The following is a 23103-nucleotide window of genomic DNA, read 5'->3' on the forward strand; positions in this document are numbered from 1 at the left end:
GATTTTTGTAATATTTCTCCCCCTTTAGTTACCTACTTGAGTACTTCTTTCACATAAACCTTGACATTCCTTATTAGACTTCTATGTTTCTTCTACCACTAAATTCTGAGTCTAGATTCTAATCAATCACCTCAGTTTTAGTTTCTAACATTGAGAACATTACTTCTCCAGATCATCTGAGTAACTAATTACTGCTGAAGCAATGGAAAAGAATATAGAAGACTTAGATGACTGCAAAGTCATCAATTCTCCAGTGACTATGGAGTCCCACTAATTCTTAGCTAGTATACTAGGCAAATCTTGACCAGCTAGAAATCAAGAAGCTCTAGAATGAAAGTGACACTTCCCACTTGTTAGCTTCTAGGAGCAAAGACAAACAAAATGAGAATAACATATTGAAAATAAACTCCTTAAGTAGTCTCTTAATTTCCTTGTATTTATTTAAAAAAATTTTTTTTATGTTTACTCATTTTTGAAAGACAGAGAGGCAGAGCACAAGCAGGGGTGGGGCGGAGAGAGAGGGGACACAGAATCTGAAGCAGGCTCCAGGCTCTGGGCTGTCAGCACAGAGCCCGACGCGTGGCTCGAACTCACGAACTGTGAGATCATGACCGGAGCCGAAGTCGGATGCTCAACCGACTGAGCCACCCAGGCGCCCCACGTATTTATTTATTTTTTAATGTTTATTTATTTTTGAGAGAAAGTGCGAGCGGGGCAGGGGCAGAGAGAGACATGTGGAGAGAAGATCCGAAGTGGGCCCTGCACTGATAGCCGCGAGCCCAATGTGGGGCTCAAACTCACAAACCAGGACATCGTGACATGAGCCGAAGTCGGACGCTCAAACAACTAAGTCACCAAGGTGCCCCTCTTAATTTCTTTTTATAAGTGAATACAACCCATGATTCTATGGTTGTGCTTCTAAACTTGCAATGGATCTAATTCTCAAGAGCACAGAGTGGCCTAGCAAAAATGGTGATACGTCTTCCTGGTCAGAAGACCTCACTCACTTTTTGTTGGGAAGCATAAGAACTTAATATAAACAAGTCAGGATTTCAAAGTAGCACTTCAACCTTGGTGGGAGAAATTTTAGTAAATGAAGAACAGCAAATAATTAAGCTAATAGTATTTTCCATTAATGCATAAAGTAACTTCTACCTTTGTAATTTTAGTTCAAACATTCAGAAAGAATAGGTAAAAAAAAAAGGTGAAAGTGTGTGTGTGTGTGTATGTATATATATGTATGTATGTGTGTGCATGTGTGTATTTGTATATATAAAATGTTAAAAAGACTTACCCCTTGTGCGTGAAGATATTCAACAGTTTTGGTTATAGTAAAGAGGACAGCACTGGCCTCTCTTTCGGAGAAAAATTTCTGTCTAAGAATTTTATCCAGCAATTCACCCCCTTTCATAAGTTCTGTCACTACATACACGTATTTTCCATCATCATATACCTGTAAGATTTAACACCAAAATGTCAAAAATTATTTGAGGCTTTACATGTGCTCAGAACAAAGTCTACAGTCAAGGAAATTTTTATTTATCACAACTGATGGAATTTGCAAGCCATTTTATACATGCAAGAATATTAAAACAGGAATTGATTAGATTGAATGTCAGAAAACTAATCTGCAACTTCCTTCTGTGAAACCTAAGTCATGGCAATCAAAGTAACGATGGGCATCGTATATGAAGGGGTACTGAACTGTTGCTCTCAGGTTTGTTTCTCTTGATCTTTCTATCGATGACAGCGGGGACTATGATTTTCCTGGAACTTCTGCAACTGCAGAACTTCTATATTTACATAAACAGTACAATGAATCAATTCTGGTTTTGATTAAACTGAAATACAAGCTGTGGCACAAATTAAGTAGGAAGATCAAGTAGCAGAAAGATATTCCATCTAACCACACAGAAGCATACAAGTTTCCTCCCAATGCAGAAATAGAAAGCTCATTGTAATTTTGGATTTGTACTTCAGGCAATCCCAAACTGAGATAGCCTCTTTATTAAGCTTCAGTTTCTTTTATTCCCCGTCACCACCGGGTTACTGCACACCTTTATTTAGCTCCGTAAGAGGTAGTGGGTGCTGGGGCCCCAAATATGTAGAAAACAAGGTACCTGTCCTCAATGTTTTTATTCTAGTAGGGAGAAATAGACATAGAAATAAGTTTAAAAAAATGTTGGAGATGCTGTGACAAAAGCAGGGAAAATTTTAGAGACCTTGGAATTTGAAATCAAAGAAGGAGGAAAGATGTAAAAACCAGTAACAGCTTAGGGAGTTTCCAAGTCAAGGAAGAAAGAATTTTCTGTATTTCCTTTTTTATTTAGTTGGTCAGATTCTTGGAGGTTTTGGTAATTAAAGAGTCACTTAAGATATGTAGCTTCACATTTTAATGGGACTAAGTTAACATTCTTCTTCTAACAATGAGCAGTGATAAATTAATCTCAGGAAACTGGAGTTTTGGTTAGGAAAAAGGAAGAGTAAACTTTGGAATTCACAAAATCTCAGAGGTGAAAGGCAAAAGGTACCTTAGAAATTCTCTGGCTTAGTTGGCCATGTGACATATCAGGTCTATGACACCCAGATATGGCCTTTGAGCCTATGTGAGCACCATCAGCAAGAGAAGGTTTAATGCTGCCTGGGGAGTTCACACCCTTTGCCAACAGCTCTGGTATGATAAAACCACAGGCAGAAAGGAAAGGATACCTCACTTGTCTAGGGTGTGGCGATCCGAAGAACAGACCTCCTGGAGGAAGTAATGTTTTAGCAAAGTTTTAGAGGAATGGTGGTTAGCCAGGCAAAGAAGGGAAGTGGTACTGTTCATTGAGGAAATCATAAATTCAGACAGAGCAGCATGAGAAAAGGAGGAAAGCTGAAAGATGTGTACATACTAGAGCATGGTTAGAGCATGGGGTATGAGAGGAAGTGTGAAAACTACTGCAGACAGAGGAAGGCAAGGACTGGAGGTGAGTGGGGGTATGAGATGTAGGTAGGCAAGTAACATATCTGAGTGTTTGCTTTCTCAGGCAGTACTGTGGAAGAGAGTTTGGGGAATCCATAGAGTCTGAGACTAGTTAATCCCTAATACTAATTAATATCCACATGTTCCTGTAAATATAGGTATTAAAAGCAATAATGTCAGTAACATTTTTCTTCTTAAAGCAAAAATACAAAAATTAACTACATAAACATATTTTTCTTTATAGCTGAAATTATGCTACATATGTTGTACTCCAGTCAATTTTTTTAAAACTTACGATATCGAGTTCTTTGTCTACCACATGATATTTGAAAACATTCCCAGAGCGAGTTAGACAACTGATTCAAATGATCGGAGTTAAAGAATTTACTACTTACATCCTTTAGAGTAATGATGTTTGGATGCTGTCCATAACGAAGAAGTATTTCAATTTCTTCTGTTGGGTCTCTCTTGCTTTTATCAATAATCTAAAAGGCAGGTATTTATCATAAAATCTCATGAACTATACAGTCACAAACCTTAAGTATTAAAGCTACAGATCTTAAGTATTATCTTATATAAATACTAGACATATGAGCCATTTATCAACCAGTCTTATTTAAGTCCCTGGCCACACTGTCTAATCAAAATTTGAAAGCCAGTCTAAGTTTAGAACTTACTAAATACTCAAAGGCCTCAAGAAAAGGTACCAAGAACATCTCTTTCTTCCATCCTTGAATGTCTTAAGCCCTTGTAAATGTAGTCAACTTTTAACCCCTATCAATACAGAAAATTAAGGAAAAGATGTATATATAATACTACCACTAGCCATCTGTTTACTAAATTACCTTTACTTCCTTTAATAAAATGCTTCAGTGGAAGAACCCATTAGTTGTAAGCTACTTATAAAGAATTAATTAAGAGTTAAGTGGAACAAGCTCATTTTTGAAGCTAGGCAGAAAGCTAAGCAGAAAACCACACCTAGAATTTTACTTGGCTAAAGTTAAGTGTAATTATTATAATAAAGCCCTTTAAAATACTAATGTAGCTTTCCAATCCTTTTATGTCAGCTGTTTCTTAAAAATACATCTCTTAAAGTTTTAATCTGTTAAAGTAATATTATATATATATTTTTTAAATTTTTTTAACGTTTATTTATTTTTGAGACAGAGCATGAACGGGGGAGGGTCAGAGAGAGGGAGACACAGAATCTGAAACAGGCTCCAGGCTCTGAGCCGTCAGCACAGAGCCCGACGCGGGGCTCGAACTCACGGACCGTGAGATCGTGACCTGAGCCGAAGTCGGCCGCTCAACTGACTGAGCCACCCAGGTGCCCCAGTAATATTATATTTTTAAAAGGATAACACGTTTTGCTTTCATTTTGTCCAGAGGGTAGTCTGAAACAAATTTTGTGACCTACATATTTTCGATTTAGGCTTAGTAATTAATGTACACAATAAATAACTCCAATGCTCCAGCAATCTAGGAAAGAGTTTGCAACTCACAGTGTGAGCCAAATCTGCTATCAGAAGTGAATTTAGTTGTAAAACAGTTCCGTATGTGAAGAACAAGGAATACAAACATAGGTGTACACTGTAATCAAATGCAAATGACAGTGTGGAATTAGGCAAATGGATGATTAAGAAGAAGGTATATTGAATAGACATGCAAATTCAAGGGAGATGAGTCTTCTGAAGACGAGAACACACTGGAAGGTGTTATTCCTAGCAACAATCTCTTTCATCCGTTAATCTGAGCAGAGCTTACATTTCATTCATACTTTTGCTTGCAGATCTTTGATTTGTAGTAATTTCAGTAGAATGAATTTATGCTGGAATTTGTTTTATGAATCTAATTTAAGTCACAAGACTCCACAAATAGCTTGGAGATATTCTCAAGGTTTTGGTATACTGCTCCTGGTTTCTGTAATTCAAAGGGGGCCTCAGGGCATTTCTACTTTTTTCTGATGTGTTTATGGAGACAAGATACATCCTTAAACTGCCTACCATGTACATTACTCACCTTATCTCCTTTCATGTAAGCAATCAGAAAATTTCTATGTACTCTAGATTTCACTATGAGCAAAGAGTAGAAGAGCAAATTAAAATGCCTTTTTATGGTTCATCCTTACACTGTACAGAAGGCCAGACACTGATGACTTTTAAAGCAATTACATCCAAGTTTAGAATAGTAGTAACAATTTTTTTGTGTATGTGTGTCTTCCCAGCTATTTGCTATGCATATATAAAAGACATTTATTTTATTTTTACACAATGAAATCATGGTAGATCTGTATGATAGATGGATGTACAGAAGTAATAACAATTAATGCTACTCCCCTACTAACTAAACATTTATAGATCACTAAACACTTATAGATCATTTCTAAGGTTCAAAATAAGCTGAAAGCTTTAGACATTAAATTGTTTGCAATGGGAGAGCAGAGACTACCATCCCAAGAAGTGAAAAGGCAGACACCTGAATACAGTATTTTTTCACTTTCAACTAAAGGTTTGTAATTCAAACTTTATCATAGAGCCATGTGCTTTGGTTTTTGACTTAGAAAATTCTTACTGTCTTGACCCTTGATGAAATTAAAACAGCTAATGATAACAAATTTTATAATGGTGGTGCATATTCTTTTATTGGTGCACAGATCAAGGACAGTATGAACACTTTTTGCCAGAAAAATGTAAACATAAAAAATTTGGCATACAATCTTGAGGAATTCCCTGACTCTTAGACCACAAAATTGGGGACTTTTTAGAGTAAAAGAGTGTTACTAAAAATCAGGTGTAAACGATACTGTCTTGAGCAAACTGTAGGTATGCGCTTACCTTTAGTTTACAGGTGAATCCATGGTTCCAGATTAAGGGCCCTGAAGGTTGCAGATATTTCAGTTTACCATACCCCCCCCCCTTTTTTAAATAAGAAAAAGCACATTTACCAAAGAAGAGTGTAATTTTTAAGTGGTACGGACATGCATGAATAAGAACTGTTAGAGATGCATTTTAAACCTAAAAATATTTACCTTCACTGCAAACTCCATGTTTGTAGCTTTATGTATGCATCTCTTGCAAACAGAGTAGGAGCCAACGCCAATATCTTCTTTTACTTCATATCCATCAGTAAACTGAATACTGTTTCTGTGCAACTGCTACAAACACAATTATAGGTTGACAAAGAGTTTTATAGTGACTATGGTATAATTCATAATAGTGGAATATGTTACTCGGTATGCATTGTTGATATTAACAATAAATATAAATGAGTATCGGCAAAAATAAAAATGAATCTTTACAGCATTTATTCTTCCACAACTGTGTATTTTAGCAGTGTCTACCATAAAATGTACAGCAAAAAATAGGCTAAAAAACTTGTGTTAAAAAGAAAAAACTGAGTACGTACAACAGAAAACACAGAGTTATTGATAAGGAGCTGAAAGCCTTGCCTGTGATTGAGCCCTATTCCACTCCCCAGCCAACGCTAGGTCCCTGAAGTACTTTTGCAAATAGGGAGCAGTGTGAAGCCTCCGGTACGGAAGAAAAGATTTAGGAGGATTCAGAATGAGAACATCTGGATGCTTGTCTCAGATGCACCTCTTGCAGGCTATGTAACCCTGAACGTGTGTTTTTTCAGAGAGCAATGGTGAGGATTAAACAAAATATTTGAAGGTGATACCTGTTATTGTCATTGGGGACTATCAGTAGCCATGCCCTCTGTTCTCTACCCTCAAGTCGGAGCTTCAATAGACCTTCTGCTAGAGAAGCTGTTAATGGGTTAAGGACTAAATAACATGGGGTAGGATGGTGGCTAGCAAATGAGCGCTTTCATAAGTACGCTGAGGGAAGTTGTGCTGCTCTTGGCTATACTGAAGGGAGAGCATCCCCTGCCACATCTGGTGTCTATGTGCTTTGTATAGGTTAAAATTTGAATTCTGTAGAATATATGTTTGTGACTTCTATGTTAGGTAGAGAAGTTATAACTTATAAACTTCCTATACATCACATGCTTGTTACAGTAAAAGGGACAGACTATTTCAACCATGAATTTTATTTAAAAACCAGTGCTTAAAATGGTTTTCTCGAAAGTGGAAAGCAAGATGACTAACCCAGGAAAGAAACGTTAGAGCAAAAGCAACTTCATCATGGAGCAAACTCAAGCACTAATTAGTACCCTAAAAAACAATCAATGCTTCAAAAGACATATCTAGCTCCCTCTATGATTAGGAAGATGAATTACATTTATCTTTCCATGATACTAGGATGGGAAGGAATAAATCTAATGGTTTATACTATTTGTGTTCCTCGAATAACATTTAATTTACTAGTCCAGTCTCCTGTTACAAACACACAGACATCTAGAAACCTGCTTCTGTGGCTTTTACCTCCTTCTCCAACTCTGATACACAGATGGGATAATGAGGAAGGGCACACCCTAAGGTAGTACCTACAACCATTTCTTCCTAATAGCAATGGGGATTCCCAATGAACAAGGAAACAAAACACGGAAAACATAAGACTGAAGTTCACTCTTATTTCTTATACATTTCTATGGCAGAAGTTGGCAAACTATAGCCTCTGGGCCAAATCTGTTTCACTGCCAGTTTTTTTTCACTGCCAGTTTTTATAAATAAAGTTTTATTGGCACACAGCCATGCTCATTCACTTAGCTACTGGTCTATGGCTGCTTTTGTGTTACAATGGCAGATATGAGTGGTTGTGACAGAGATCATGTAGCCTACAAAGCCCCGAACATTTAACTGGCCCTTTAGAAAGCAAGTCTGCTGAACCCTGTTCTAAGCTATCAGGGAACCAGGAGACCTCAGTTCATCATAGCTGACCTGACAGAGTCAGAAGATGAAACAAACTAGGCCTGATAAACATTTTTTCTTGATAAACAGGAAAGGGTGGAGACAAGATGGTGATATATGTCTCAACTCTCTTAGAATTCCCCTTTTAAGTCAGACAGATATCCAGAATTTTAGTGCATGCCATCTTTTTAAAAGCAAATGAAAGGAATTTCTAAAAGCAATGTCAATGGTATAAAATTTATTTTAAGCTGCCCACTTAAAATCAGATCAAATACAATCATCCACACAGTGAACTCTATCTTACAACATTTCAAACTTTAAATTACTTATACATTCACTCACCTGCACAATTGAATGCACACCAACTGTCTGCATAGCTTGGCTTTCATCATCTGAGGTGATAGCAACAAAACTAAACCCCCGAAAAAGCTGATGTGCATTAGCACTGGGTGGAATGCCAGGTGAGTCTGAAAAGAATAATACATTACTGAGAAGGTAATACTTGAAAGGTAATTAAGGGAATAACTGTTGACAGTATGGCCTTTCTCACTAATTCTGGAATTTTACTTCTTAGACACCCAGTGCTTCCAGTGCTTCCAGGATAACTCAGTAAAATCAGCCCTGTCCTGATGGCTTATGGGTATCAGAGCTCTAACATCCTAGTTCTTCTGAGCCCAGAAAATAGCTAATTCGTTGAAGAATATAATAAATCGATGAATTACTGGGCTAATGTTATTGTAAATTAGCAATGATCCATAGAATTTTCTGTAGTGATGTACATTTTCTTTATCTGTGCTGTCCAATATGGCAGCCCCCAGCCACATGCAGCTCCTGAGCATTTTAAATGTGGTTAGTGTGACTGAGAAACAAAATCTTAAATTCTGTGCTATGGCTCCTGGTCATGTGGAGATACATGTTCATCTACAGATAATTTAGGAGAAAGGAATTTAGGCCAGTAATCTTAATACACAATATCAGAATCTGGAAATCTAAACTACAAGTTAAAAATTACTGTATTTAGGGGCGCCTGGCTGGCTCAGTTGGTTGGGCGTCTGACTTCGGCCCAGGTCATGATCTCACAGTTCGTGGGTTCGAGCCCCGCGTCGGGCTCTGTGCTGACAGCTCAGAGCCTGGAGCCTGCTTTGAATTCTGTGTCCCCCTCTCTCTGTGCCCCTTCCCTACTCACGCTCTGTCTCTCTCAAAAATAAACATTGAAAAAAATTACTATATTTATATATATATATTTAAGGATCAAAAGTAATATTGAGGAAAATCATGGCATGTAGTCCTTAAGCTGTACCTTATGACATGACATATATTGTTATTCAAATTATTTATGTGGAATCTACTGGCATTAACAAAAACAGAAAACTACTTTTAAAATATAGTTAATAGTTACTATAAAAATAAAATCATAACAAAGGTACTACTCATAAATGTAAAGACACAATTAAGCATACTAATATTTATAATCATATTATAAAGGCTAAGGGCAAAAACCAAATAGGCAAATCTACTTAAACATCAACTCTGCATAAAGTTCTTTTTTAACATCAGCTTCATAGTATCAGCAATAAATACTGTTTAGTGAATTTTAAATCAAGGTGACAGTATTCTACTGAAGACTTTTGCTAACTACCTGGGCAGAATACAATATAGAATTGTGCTATTCTGAGGTCTTTCCTCTATCAGGACAAATTGTAATGAGAAAGCAAAGTAAAACATTACCATCTATCACCAATTCAATGCATATCACTGTTTATGTTTTTGATAAAATTGTGCTGATGTATTAATTCAAATTTCTAAGACTGTCTTATAAAAATAATAAACATCCATCAATGCTTAACACAAATCATGAGGATACTGACTGGAAAGTTTTTTTTTTTAATTTATTTAAATTTATTTTTTTTAATTAATTTTATTTTTTAAAATTTACATCCAAATTAGCATATAGTGCAACAATGATTTCAGGAGTAGATTCCTTAATGTCCCTTACTCATTTAGCCCATCCCCACTCCCACAACCCCTCCAGTAACCCTCTGTTCTCCATATTTACGAGTCTCTTATGTTTTGTCCCCCTCCCTGTTTTTATATTATTCTTGCTTCCCTTATGTTCATCTGTTTTATATCTTAAAGTCCTCATATGAGTGAAGTCATATGATATTTGTCTTTCTCTGACTAATTTCGCTTAGCATAATATCCTCCAGTTCCATCCACGTAGTTGCAAATGACAAGATTTCATTCCTTTTGATTGCTTAGTAATACTCCATCATATGTATATATACCACATCTTCTTTATCCATTCATCCATCGATGGCCATTTGGGCTCTTTCCATACTTTGGCTATTGTTGATGGTGCTGCTATAAACACGGGGGTGAATGTGTCCCTTCGAAACAGCACACCTGAATCCCTTGGATAAATGCCTATAGTGCAATTGCTGGGTCGTAGGACAGTCCTATTTTTAATTTTTTGAGGAAACTCCATACTGTTTTCCAGAGTGGCTGCACCAGCTTGGATTCCCACTGACTGGAAAGTTTTATAGCAAGGTTTGAATGATGTGCTCTATGGAAAATACATACAAGCACACTTTTTATTTATTTGCTTGTCAGTGATAAACCTGGGGTCTGGTACACCTAAATGAGGGAGTATTAGAGTGCAAAACATACCCTTATGTGTATACACACACTAATAAATATAGATTACCATTTCAAAGATAATTTCTCTGTAATAGTCACTGTTGATGCAATTTTAGGATAAGGCATGACACAGGATATGAAGCATTTTAAAAAATGTTTATTTATTTTTGAGAGATAGAAAGAGAGCATGCACAAGCAGGGGATGGGCAGAGAGAGAGGGAGACACAGAATCCCAAGCAGGCTCCATGCTGTCAGCACACAGCCTGACGTAGGGCTGGAACTCACGAACCATGGGATCATGACCTGAGCTGAAATCAAGAGTCAGAAGCTCAACCAACTGAGCCACCAGGTGCTCCTGAATTACTTTGAAATGATGACACCTCATACAAAGTTTAAGCTATGTTTTGGATTTAAACTTTACAAGTACTTGCAGAATTGTACTTAATATTAGAGTTTTAAAGAGCACTATCTATACTGAATAGTGTTTTAAGTAGAAACAGCTACAGGTAAATAAACACACAACCAAATAATTTTTTCACATAAATAGTATCAAAGTTTAAGGCACAACATAATTTGCTAAAAGATTTTTTTAACTTTGAGAGAGAGAGGGAGGGAGAGAATCTTACACAGGCTCCATGCTCAGTACAGAACTTGATGTGAGGCTCGATCCCACAACCCTGGGATCATGACTTGAGCCTAAATCAAGAGTTGGATGCTCAACTGATTGAGTCACCCAGGTGCCCCCATAGTTTGTTATAAGGTTCAACATGGATCTTAACTGCTATAAAATGCTGTAAAGGATTTTCGAATTATCTAGTTACCTTAGCAGGCATATGGTAGGAAGGGGAGGTATGAGGATAGCATACTTATATATCTATATATAGTCTTACATTTGGGTTTTCACATTTTCTCCTTACCTTTGGGAGTTTTTGCAGTAAACTCAGGATCAAAATAGAACGTATCTTCAGGTCTGCCAGTTGCAGGTTTAAAAGGTGGATGAATTTCTCTTCTGTACAGTTTCTAGAGGAAAAAGGAGAGACTTAGATATGCGTTAATTATAAAAAAATTCAAGCACATTTTCATTCTATACTTACATTCCAGTCTATTGTTGAGAAAAATGAGTGTCTTTTAATTTCCTCAACTCCATCTGGTCCTGCACCTATCAAAAATTAAATGGTTTAGAATTTTTGATTAAATATTTTTATTTCAAGGAGGAATATATAGTTTATTTAGACTTTGCTTTTAATATTTGCCCTAATATGTCATAATTACACATTAAAAACAAATATCCACCCCCCCCCCCCGCCAAAAAATCCCAAATACCAACAAACACAAAAAAGAAACTAATTACAATTTTTACCTAATCTGTTTGCAGGATTTCGTTTGAAAAGCATTCGCAAAAGACTCTGGGCTTCAGGACTCAAAAACTGTGGCATCCCAAGTTTGGCTCTAAATAATAAATCCACATAACAACATTTTATTTTCTGGAAGTATCTGTATTTCATTTTTAAAACTTTTAAACTAGTCTTTTCATTTTAAGATAATTGTGCGTTTATACTAAGTTGTAAGAAATAATACAGATAGATCCTGTGTACCCTTTCCCCAATGGTAATGTCTTCCAAAACTAGAGTATACTATCACAACCGGAATACTGACACTAATGCAATCAACTTATCTCATTTAGATGTCTCCAGCTTTAACCGCTGGAGTCTGTTTGTGTGTGTACATGGAAATTCAGTTCTTTGCCATTATATTATAGGTATAGGTCCCTGTATCCACCACCACAGTAAAGATAATGAACAGTTCATCACTACCAGGATACCTCACACTGTCCCCTTATAACCATACTGGCCTCCCTCCCTCTCCAATTCCTAACCTCTGGCAATCATGAATCTATTCTAAATTTCTATAATTTTGTCATTTTAAGAATGTTATGTAAGTGGAATCATAAAGCGTGTAATTTTTTCACTCAGCATAAATTTCCTGAGATTCATCCAAGTTGTTGCATGTATGAATAAATCATTCCTTTTAGTTGTTGAGTAGTATTCCATGGCATGGATGGACCACAGTGCGTTTATCCGTTTACCTGTTGAAGGGCACTTGGACTGTATCTAGTTTTGGATTACTACAAATAAAGATGCTATGAACTTTCGTATACAGACTTTTGTGTGAACACTTAATAGAATTTTAGTCCATAATCTTCTAATAAACTTTTCCATTTTTTCTGATTTTTGCAAAAAGCACTACTGTGAGAGTAAAATGATCTGAGTCTTAGTTCCTGCCCTGTTACTAAGAACTTTGTGACCTTGTGAAAAGACAATCCCTTTGGGTCTGTTACCACTCCCTCATAAGCAAAGGGTTGACCGTTACATCAATGGCTCTCTACTGTAGCCTTGGAATCTTTTTTCAAAAGGAATTTAAGAAATCCACTATTTTTAAAATTTTTTATTTTTAATGTTCATTTATTTTTGAGAGAGAGAGAGAGACAGAGCGTCAGCAGGGGAAGGTCACAGAGAGGGAGACACAGAACCTGAAGCAGGCTCCAGGTTCTGAGCTGTCAGCACAGAGCCTGATGTGGGGCTTGAAACCACAAGACATGAGATCATGACCTGAGCCGAAGTTGGACACTTAACTGACTGAGCCACTCAGGCACCCCAAAAACCCACTATTCAAAACTGCTAAAAGAAATGTGCTTCATATGCCTATTTTTTCCTCCCATTCCCTTTAATAGCCCCACAAGGAAGAGCAGCTGGTGGGAAAGGGGTCTGTGGAACACCTAAGAGTCTGTGGCACATAGTCTGAAAACCACCAGCCTGAATGAGCTTGAGGGTCAGTTTCAGCTCTAATATATAATTTTATTCTTTTTCCTAACCTACAAATTAAGGCCACTACTGATCCCGTAAGTATGAAAATAATAACAGAGCTGGGGAAATGGCTAGCGGAGAAATTTCTACTTCAGAAATAGAGCCATTTATTATTGAGTTGTTATTGCACTACTATGTGCCAGATATTGCCCAGTGCTGAGGAAATAGAGATAAAGATAGGCCCCCAGAGTCAGCAAGGAAGACAGAGACAGATAACCCTAGTACATTAAGAGAAAACTTCAGAAGGACATATGGAAAGACTGCTAAGGGAACAGCAGGGGATATCTAATTTAACATGAGAGACTATGAAAGGCCTTAAATGCAGTTTAAAAGTTGAGAATTTATTCATTTGGCCAGTGTCCCCCTAACATTTTACTAAATAACATTAATCTTTCTAGAGCTCAGCAACGACAATAAAAATATTTCATGATCTAATGAATTTGTGGAATACTATCTATTTTACTCCCTGTTGGAGACACAGAATAAAATACATTGTATATAAAAGGCTGAAAAATCGAAAGTAAGGAAATCATTATTTTTCTAAACATTTGTTTCCAGTATGTCTTTTTCAGAGAATACCTATTCACATCTTGTAGAATTAGGGCTCTACCAAACAAATCTGGAAAATACTGCCATATTAGGTAATAGGTATATAGCAGAGGTTTCTTTCTTTTAATTAAAAAATTTTTTTTTAAGTTTATTTATTTCTGAGAGAGAGAGCGAGCGAGCGAGCAAGTGAGCATGAGCTGGGGAGGGGCAGAGAGAGAGGGAGACACCAGAATCCGAAGCAGGATCCAGGCTCTGAGCTCTGAGCACAGAGCCTGACATGGGGCTCGAACTCGTGAACTGTGAGATCATGACCTGAGCCAAAGTTGGACACCCAACCGAATGAGTCACCCAGGCGCCCCGTAGAGGTCTTTTTTTTTTTTTTAAAGTTTATTTATTTTGAGAGAGATAGAGGGAACGTGAGCCAGGGAGAGGAGCAGAGAGAAAGGGAGAGAGAGAATCCCAGGTAGGCTCTGCACCAGCAGCACAGAGCCTGATGCAGGGCTTGAACCCAAGAACCATGAGATCACGACCTGAGCTGAGACCAAGAGCAGGACACTTAACCAACTGAGCCACCCAGATGCCCTTAGCAGAGGTCTTTAAACAGTGGACTAACGTGACCAAATTTATTTCCAAGAAGGTAACTGCAAAGGTAGTAGTATAGAGTGATCTGGAGTAGAAAGCAGTGGTAGGTTGTAGGCATTCTATTTAGGAGCTTGACCCAAAGTGTAGGTAAGAGACCACCATGGTCTGAGAACCGTAAGCAGTGCAATGCAAAGGAAAAGCTGGGACACTGAAATATTTCTAAGAGCAAATTTGATGAATACCTGCATGTACAAGAGAAGGGAAGAAATCAAGAATGATTCCAGGTTTCTGGCTCGGGAACTGAAAATACAACAAGAAGAAAAGAACAGCAAACAGATAAATTTAATCATGTGTTTTCATGTTTTGGGAGAGGCATGCAGGTGAGGACATGCAAATACAGGTCTGATGTCTGGTTAAGAAAGAATAATTTGAGAGTAATTAAAATGCTGAGAGTAGTTACAGAAAAGACTGAGGTCAGCCAGGAAAATGAGCACAGAAGGGAAGAAAAGTCTATCAAAGATGAAACCCTAGGAAACAAGAACATTTAAGCAGTGGTCAGAAAAAGAACAATTTGGGCATTAAAAATAATGAATGCAATTATTTGTAATTGCTGCATCATCCTGATTATTAAATCCCAGGGGTTCATTATAGTAAAGTAAGAAAAAGTCAAAGCTAACATAAAAGTCAACTCACTGGACACCATCCCCACTGGAGGTAACCAGGGCTCTGATAACTGGAAATAATTAAGAAAACAATCAAACACTTATTCTGCCTTTCTTGTTTGAGCCTTATTTCAAGGTATTTCAACAGCCCTAGCTGATGAGAGAAAGTTCACGGTTTTGGAAAATATCAGCTAATAAATGAAGAAAGAATAAAAGTAATAGAAAAGCACAATTTTGGAATCCCTACTAAAATTGTTATTTCAAGTAATGATTACCAATGTTTGAAACCACTAGATGAAAGCCTGCCAGGGAACGTTGCATAGAGGGATCAGGTGTAATCATGGGAACTCATCACTTAAAGTTGGGCAACCAGGTGTTGTAACCCTTCTGATGTGATGCAACAGAATGCAGCATGAGCTATGAAATAATCTTGCCAAAAAAAAGTTTAACCAGAAATGGAATAAAGGAACAAGTTCAACAATATTATAGGGAGAATAAAACAATTTCAATACTCCTAGGAAAAAACTAATTGTTGTGTAACCATGTTAACAAGAGAGCCACAAAAACTGGCTTTAAATTCATTCAATTGAGCAAAATCAACTTGCCCAGGTAAACAGTTTTTTTGTTTTTGTTTTTGTTTTTTTTTTTGCAAATCAACCAATCAGTAACTGCTGTCCATCTGTGAAAATCAGACAAAAAAGAAGGGACTCCAACAACCACACCTGAGTGCAAACTGATCAACAGTCCCACCCAAGTAACCACTCTTACAGATGATGTCGACCCATTTATGGCCCTGAAAATCTGCCAGTTCTTGAGCTCCACCCTTCCCCAAAATCCTCTGTAACAACAGTGGTCTGTGCTGCTTAGGCATGCTATTAGATCAGCATCACTCTTCCTTACTAGAGTAAGCAACAGTATCAGCTTTATGCTTTTTATTTCATATACTGAGAGGTTGTCTTTTGACAAGATAAATACAGAAAGTGGAATTCTATAAAACTGTATTGGTTTCTTCTACAAGTAAACGGTAGGGGGAAAAAACAATGGTAGACTGTTCTAGAAGAATGGAAGCTTAAGAAATACAACCAAATGAAATGTTCAGATGTGATTTGGGGCTTTAAAGACAAAGTTCTGGAGAAAATCTGAAAAATCAGGTTATGAATTGGTATTAGTGGATACCTTACCAATGTTTTGTTAGGTGTGGTTATGAATGAAAGAAAACATCCTCACTTTTTAGCAATGCACACTTAAGTGGGTGACAAACGATATGTCTGGAATGCTTAAAATATTTCAGTGAAGAAGAAAAAGAAAAAAGCAATAAATGAAGCAAATGTGGCAAAATCTGATGACTGTTGAATGTAGGTGCCTGGTATTTGTGTGTTCACTGTATTATTTCTATTTTTGCAAATTACATTAGATAGTTTTCATAATTAAGCAGAGAAAAGCAGGCAGAGAGGAATGGTCAAGCAAGAGATCAAAAGAGGAACTGTTAAGGAAGTAGGAGAAGCAGGTGAGAAGAGGAAAACCTAAATGGGGAGGAAGGTGCCAACAGTGTCAAATTCTCCTCAGAGAGACTTTTTTTTAAAATATGAAATTTATTGTCAAATTGGTTTCCATACAACACCCAGTACTCATCCCAACAGGTGCCCTCCTGAATGCTCATCACCCACTTTCCCCTCCCTCCAACCCCCCATCAATCCTCAGTTTATTCTGTTTTTAAGAGTCTCTTATGGTTTGGCTCCCTCCCTCTCTAACCTCTTTTTTTTTTCTTCCCCTCCCCCATGGTCTTCTGTTAAGTTTCTCAGGATCCACATTCAGAGAGACTTTTCTTAACTGCCTCACCTAAATTGGCTCCTGCCCCTGCCCCTTCCCTCACACTTAAGAAATATTCTGGTTTATTATCCCTATTGCTATTACTTTCTGAAATATATTAATATTAATTCCTTGTCTCCCCAACTAGAATGCAAACTCTGTGAGACCAGAGATCTTCTCAGTCTTGTTAACACTGCATCCTAAGTATATGTAGCAAGACCTCGATCATCTGTTGAATGAATTGTGTGAACAAATGGTACAGAGAGTTGCCTTTCTAACAATCTGCCACTGATTTAAGCAACCAGATCACTGGTGACCATAACAAGAGGAGTTGCAATAGAATGGTGGAAATGAACGACAAACAGGGTGTGGAATAAAAGCAGCCAAAAAATGGTAACAGAAAGCACAGACTACTCTTTACAGAGGCTCTGTGTTGAAAGGATGCAGGAAGATGGTGCAAAAACATGAAAGGAAGGCCAGGTCAAGAAAAGGGTTGATTTTTCCCAACACTAGAGTATGTTGGTCAGCTGAAAGGAAGGGGCCGAAATAGATGGAGTGATGAAGGTTTAGTGAACATTCATTTATATAGCAAACATTTTTTTTTACCTTTTTTATTGTGAAAAATAACATAAAGTGTAAAACAAACAAACCAACCCTGCACAACCCCAACACCAAAGTATACAGTTCAATGATCTACCACAAAGTGAATAGTCAACTGGCCAAAAAATAGAACATTGCCAGAACTTCTCATCCAATGTAACCACTTTTCTTATTTTGCCTTCCCTGTTGCCATCTGAATATGGACCTTAAAAAACTGTAGTTTGTCTGCTTTTAAAACTTTATTTTTTTTTTTTTAAATTTTTTTTTCAACGTTTATTTATTTTTGGGACAGAGACAGACAGAGCATGAACGGGGGAGGGGCAGAGAGAGAGGTAGACACAGAATCGGAAACAGGCTCCAGACTCCGAGCCATCAGCCCAGAGCCTGACGCGGGGCTCGAACTCACGGACCGCGAGATCGTGACCTGGCTGAAGTCGGACGCTTAACCGACTGCGCCACCCAGGCGCCCCTTTTAAAACTTTATATACAGAATCATATAGTATTTATTTTTTGGTGTCTGAACTGTCCTTGCTCAAAATTCTTGCACAATTTACCCAAATTGTTGCATATAACTATGATTTGTTCATTTTCGGCACCCCGGGACCAAAGGCCTCAGCCTGTTTTGGTATGGCTTTTGAGCTAAGAATGGTTTTTACATTTTTAAAAAATGTGGGGGCGCCTGGGTGGCGCAGTCGGTTAAGCGTCCGACTTCAGCCAGGTCACGATCTCGCGGTCCGTGAGTTCGAGCCCCGCGTCGGGCTCTGGGCTGATGGCTCAGAGCCTGGAGCATGTTTCCGATTCTGTGTCTCCCTCTCTCTGCCCCTCCCCCGTTCATGCTCTGTCTCTCTCTGTCCCAAAAAATAAATAAACGTTGAAAAAAAAAATGTGTATTTATTTTTGAGAGAGACAGACACAGTGCGAGCAGGGGAGGGGCAGAGAGAGAGGGAGACACAGAATCCGAAGCAGGCTCCAGGTTCTGAACTATCAGCACAGAGCCTGATGTGGGGCTCGAACTCACGAACTGTGAGATCATGACCTGAGCCGAAATTGGATGCTTAATCAACTGAGCCACCCAGGTACCCCTTTACATTTTTAAAGTGTTGGAAACAAACAACAAACAGTGAGAATATATGACACTGTGTGTGGCCTGTAAAGCTAAAACATTTACAGAGTTTAACAACCCCTGCTGTATTCCATTGTATGAATATGTCATAATTTATCAATCCATTCTACTGCTAATGTCCAGTTCCCACTTTTTAGCTATTACAAATAATGCTGCTATGAACATCTTTGTACTACTTTCTTGATGTGCAAGTACCTTGATGCATGTAAAATGAGTGCACCCTGAGGATTGGGATTATTGGATGAGGGTGTATATATACATTTGGCTTTAGAAAATAATGCCAAAAACTGCTTTCCAAAGTGGTTATAGGAGTATTTATATTCCTTCCAACTATGGATCAAAGTTGCCACTACTCCACATCCTGTCAGCACTTTATATTGTCAGTCTTTTTACTGTTAGTCATTCGGGTGGGTGTGCAGGTGTAGCTCGTTGTGGTTGTGATCTGCATTTTCTGATTAATGATGGTGAGCAACTTTTTATAAGTTTATTGGCCAGTGAATATCCTCTCTTGAAGTCCTTATGTCTCCTACCCATGTTTCTACTGGGCTATCTTTTTCTTATTGATTAACTGGAGTTCTTCATATATTCTAGATACAAGCCCTCTGTTGGTTATGTGTCTCACATGTCTTCTACTCTCCAAATGGAATCAATGTGAAGTTATCAGTTTTAATGTAATAATAATTTATCAATTTTTTCTTTTATGGCTAGTGTTTTTTGGGTCCGAAGACTATTTTTCCAACCCAAAAATCATGAAGATACCCTCCTATACTCTCTTCTAGAATCCTTTTTGTCTTTTTACACATATATATAAAATATATGTATATTTGTGGCTCACTTTGGCAGCACATATACTAAAATAAATGTATATTTGTAATATTCTTGGAAAGGATTTTTGTGTGTGGTGTGAGGTAGGGATTTTGTTTTTATCTTTTTCTATATGAATAACAATTTTTCTCGCATAATTTATTTAAAAAGGCTGTTCTTGGAGCACCTGGGCAGCTCAGTCAGTTAAGCATCTGACTTCAGCTCAGGTCATGATCTCACAGTTCATGAGTTTGAGCCCCACATTGGGCTCTGTGCTGACAGCTCAGAGCCTGGAGCCTGCTTCAGATTCTGTGTCTCCCTCTCTCTCTCTCTGCCGCCCTCCCCCCACCCCCCACCACTCATGCTCTGTCTCTCTCTCGAAAATAAATAAAAACATTAAAAAAAATAAAAAGGCTGTTCTATAATTTCCAATGGTCATAAATCGTGTCTATATATGTATAGGTCTGTCATCTGACTCTCATTTTATTGTGCAAGTCTATTTTTTATACTTCTTTAGTGACATATTGTCCTAATTACATTTATAGTAAGACTGGATATTTGGTAAAGCAATTCTTCTTATCTTGATCTCTTTAGGAGTGTTTCAGCTTTTCTTGGTCCTTTGTATTATGTGTTATCATATTAGAATCAGTTTATCAAATTTCACACAAAAACTTCTTAAAATTTATATTTGATTTGCACTGAGGCTAGAGTTATGCTGTTCAATATGGTAGCCACTAGCAGCAACAAACAGCCACCAAGGACTTGAAATATGGTCAGCCCAAATTCTAAGTGTAAAATGCACACTGAAGAAAATAAAATGTACACTGAATTTCAAATAAGTATGAAAAAAAATAATGTATCGTATTGCATTAATCATGTTTTTGTAGTTTTTTTGTTTATTTATTTTTGAGAGAGAGAGAGAGAGAGAGAGAGAGAGAGAGAGAGACAGGGTGAGCAGGCGAGGGGCAGAGAGAAGGGAGACACAGAATCTGAAGCAGGTTCAAGGCTCTGAGCTGTCAGCATAGATCCCCACACAGGGTTCAAACCCACAAACCGTGGGATCATGACCTGAGTTGAATGCAGAAGCTCAACTGACTGAGTCACCCTGGTGCCCCCTATCATTTTTTTAATGTTAATTACATGTTGAAATGATAATATCTCGGACATATTGGTTAAATAAAATATATTACAATTAATTTTACTTTTTTTTTTTACTCTTTCAATGTTGCCACTAGAAAATTTACAATTATGTATGTAGCTCACATTACATTTCTATTGGATGATGCTGATCTATACAAACCCACATCTTTACAACACTAGGTCTGTCATAATGTGAATACAGTACAACTTTCCAAGTTATTTTGGTCTTTAAAATTTTCTTTAAAATACAATCTTCCAGTTTTCTGCATGGAGTTCTTGCATAACTTTTGCTACATTTATCTAGGTATTTGAGATTTTTAAAATACTATTGTAAATACTATCTTTTTAAAAAAATTTATTTTCTGTTGCTAGTATACAGACTTGAAATAGATCTTATTTACTGACCTTTTATCCAACAACTTTGCTAAACTCTTATTAATTCCAAGAATGTATATGAAGATTTGGATTTTCTATGGACACAATCATGTTGCCTAAATAATGACAATTTTATCTCTTCTTTTTAAATCTTAAACCTTACTTCTTTTACTTGCCTTACTGTAGTTGCTAGTACCTCCAGGACAATGTGAACGGAAGTGGAATAATGGATGTCCTTGTCATATTCAAAATCTCAAAGGTAAAGCTTCCAATATTTTAGCGTTAACATGAGGATTATATGAGTACTCGTTTGGAGGGTGTAAACCAGAGACCTGGGCCCCTGGAGTTTCTGCTTGGGGCAGGGATCTTGCCTCTGGCTATATTTGGTGGGGGGCATGAATAAAGGCCACAGGCTCCAAACATGTATGTGGCAAAAAAATAAAAAGGTAAGTTGAGTACTCTAAATCTATGGGGCTTGTTCATATTTCAAACGTTGTATCGATGAATTTCTTAGGTATTTCTTATAGTATAGCCGACACTCTAAAATTTCATTTTTTAGTTTGAAGCATTTATTTTTAAATCTCACCAAAACATATCCACTAAGGAGTACTTACTTAAGAATCATAGTCATTGTTTCTTTTCGATCTTTTCCTTGGAAAGGTAGTGTACCAGTGAGCATTTCAAACTACAAAAGGCAATATCATTAAAGGTATTAGTCAATAAGTATAAAATCTCAAGGCCAGAAAGTAAAAAAGCATCATCGTAATTACAACCAAATCTTGTAAAATTGCTATGTAATAAAACAAATGATTTATAGTTCTACTATATTTATTACTGACCTCAAAAACACCCCAAACCTTACCATTAACACACCAAAAGACCACCAGTCTGCACTCTGAGTATGACCTCGACGATTAACTACTTCTGGAGCCATATATTCCACAGTTCCACAAAAAGAGTATGCCTTCTTTTCATGGTCAATAGACTCTTTACTTAGGCCAAAATCTGCCAAAATAAATATTGAATTCATAAATATCCTACAGTAACTTCCCCACTTAAAGTTTAAACTCTGAGTGCCAATATTTACCTTAACTATTACAAAATTCTAATCCAACTTTTCAAACAACGTGCTACTCAATATTTGTACCATGATCAACTTAAAAGAAATTATATACAGTAGAGGAGAATATTTTAATAAAATTAGGATTTTTACCTGTTAACTTGATGTGACCTTCTTCATCAAGAAGTATGCTGAAACAAAGTCAGAAAATCTTTTCAAACCACTAGATAGAGATTTATGGAAGCTAGGATGGAAATTACTGTGTTAAGCACTAGATTACTACATTATTCTAAAATATTTAGACTGTGAATAAAGCAAAGATAAAAAAGGAGAAATAGTTTTTAGATGCACATATGTAACAAATCCCAAAGGCAAAGTCTTACATATGTGTATTAAGGACACCTAAAAGCTATTAGAAAAAGAATCAAAACCTATATATATTCTTTCCAATTTCTAGTTGCTTTCCTTTTTTTTTTAAATGTTTATTTTTGAGAGAGAGGGGGAGAGAGAGAGAGAGACTGAATGCAAGCAGGGGAGGGGCAGAGAGAGAGGGAGACACAGAATCTGAAGCAGACTCCAGGCTCTGAGCTGTTACCACAGAGCCTGACATGGGGCTCGAACTCACAACTGTGGGATCCAACCTGAGCAGAAGTTGGATACTTAACTGACTGAGCCACCCAGGTGCCCCTCTAGTTGCTCTTTCTAATGCCATTCTTCAGAAGTAGCCTAATGCTTGCACAATAGACAGATAATCCACATATTTGAGTCAACTGCATTAAAGGTGTAATTTTCTTGGTCATATTTTAGGCATCTGACTCAATCATTCTTTCCTAGCTTTTCCATCCAATCCTGTTCTTTTTTTAAATTAAATTTTATTTTTTAAAGTTTATTTATTTTGAGAGAGAGAAAAAAAGTACGAGTAGGGGGAGGGTCAGAGAGAGAATCCTAAGAAAACTCTGCAGCACAGAGCCCAATGTGTAGCTTGAAACCACAAACCGTGATATCATGACCTAAGCCGAAGTCAGACACTTAAAGACTGAGCCACCCAGGTGTCCCCATCCAATCGTCTTAATACACCTTCCTTACACTCCTGGTTTTTCACTGACCTATCCCTTCACTGTAT

The 23103-nt window shown here is 37.3% G+C and overlaps 1 protein-coding gene across 6 annotated transcripts in view; it reads right to left on the bottom strand.

The window, feature by feature from the left end:
• The window catches only part of RPS6KA3 (ribosomal protein S6 kinase A3), a 120563-nt gene that overhangs the window by 16980 nt on the left and 80480 nt on the right, over positions 1-23103 (bottom strand). For all 6 annotated transcript variants that reach the window (XM_030306335.1, XM_030306331.1, XM_030306332.1 and 3 more), the window contains 10 exons: positions 22134-22171; positions 21783-21925; positions 21535-21605; positions 11773-11861; positions 11507-11571; positions 11330-11432; positions 8118-8242; positions 5994-6119; positions 3361-3450; positions 1295-1453 (listed from right to left, as the gene is read on the bottom strand). In XM_030306335.1, the coding sequence (XP_030162195.1) occupies positions 1295-1453; positions 3361-3450; positions 5994-6119; positions 8118-8242; positions 11330-11432; positions 11507-11571; positions 11773-11861; positions 21535-21605; positions 21783-21925; positions 22134-22171 (1009 nt within the window). The remainder of the gene's footprint in view (positions 1-1294; positions 1454-3360; positions 3451-5993; positions 6120-8117; positions 8243-11329; positions 11433-11506; positions 11572-11772; positions 11862-21534; positions 21606-21782; positions 21926-22133; positions 22172-23103) is intronic.

This window comes from Lynx canadensis, chromosome X (assembly GCF_007474595.2).
Source record: "Lynx canadensis isolate LIC74 chromosome X, mLynCan4.pri.v2, whole genome shotgun sequence".
In the NCBI taxonomy this organism is placed as follows: domain Eukaryota; kingdom Metazoa; phylum Chordata; class Mammalia; order Carnivora; family Felidae; genus Lynx; species Lynx canadensis.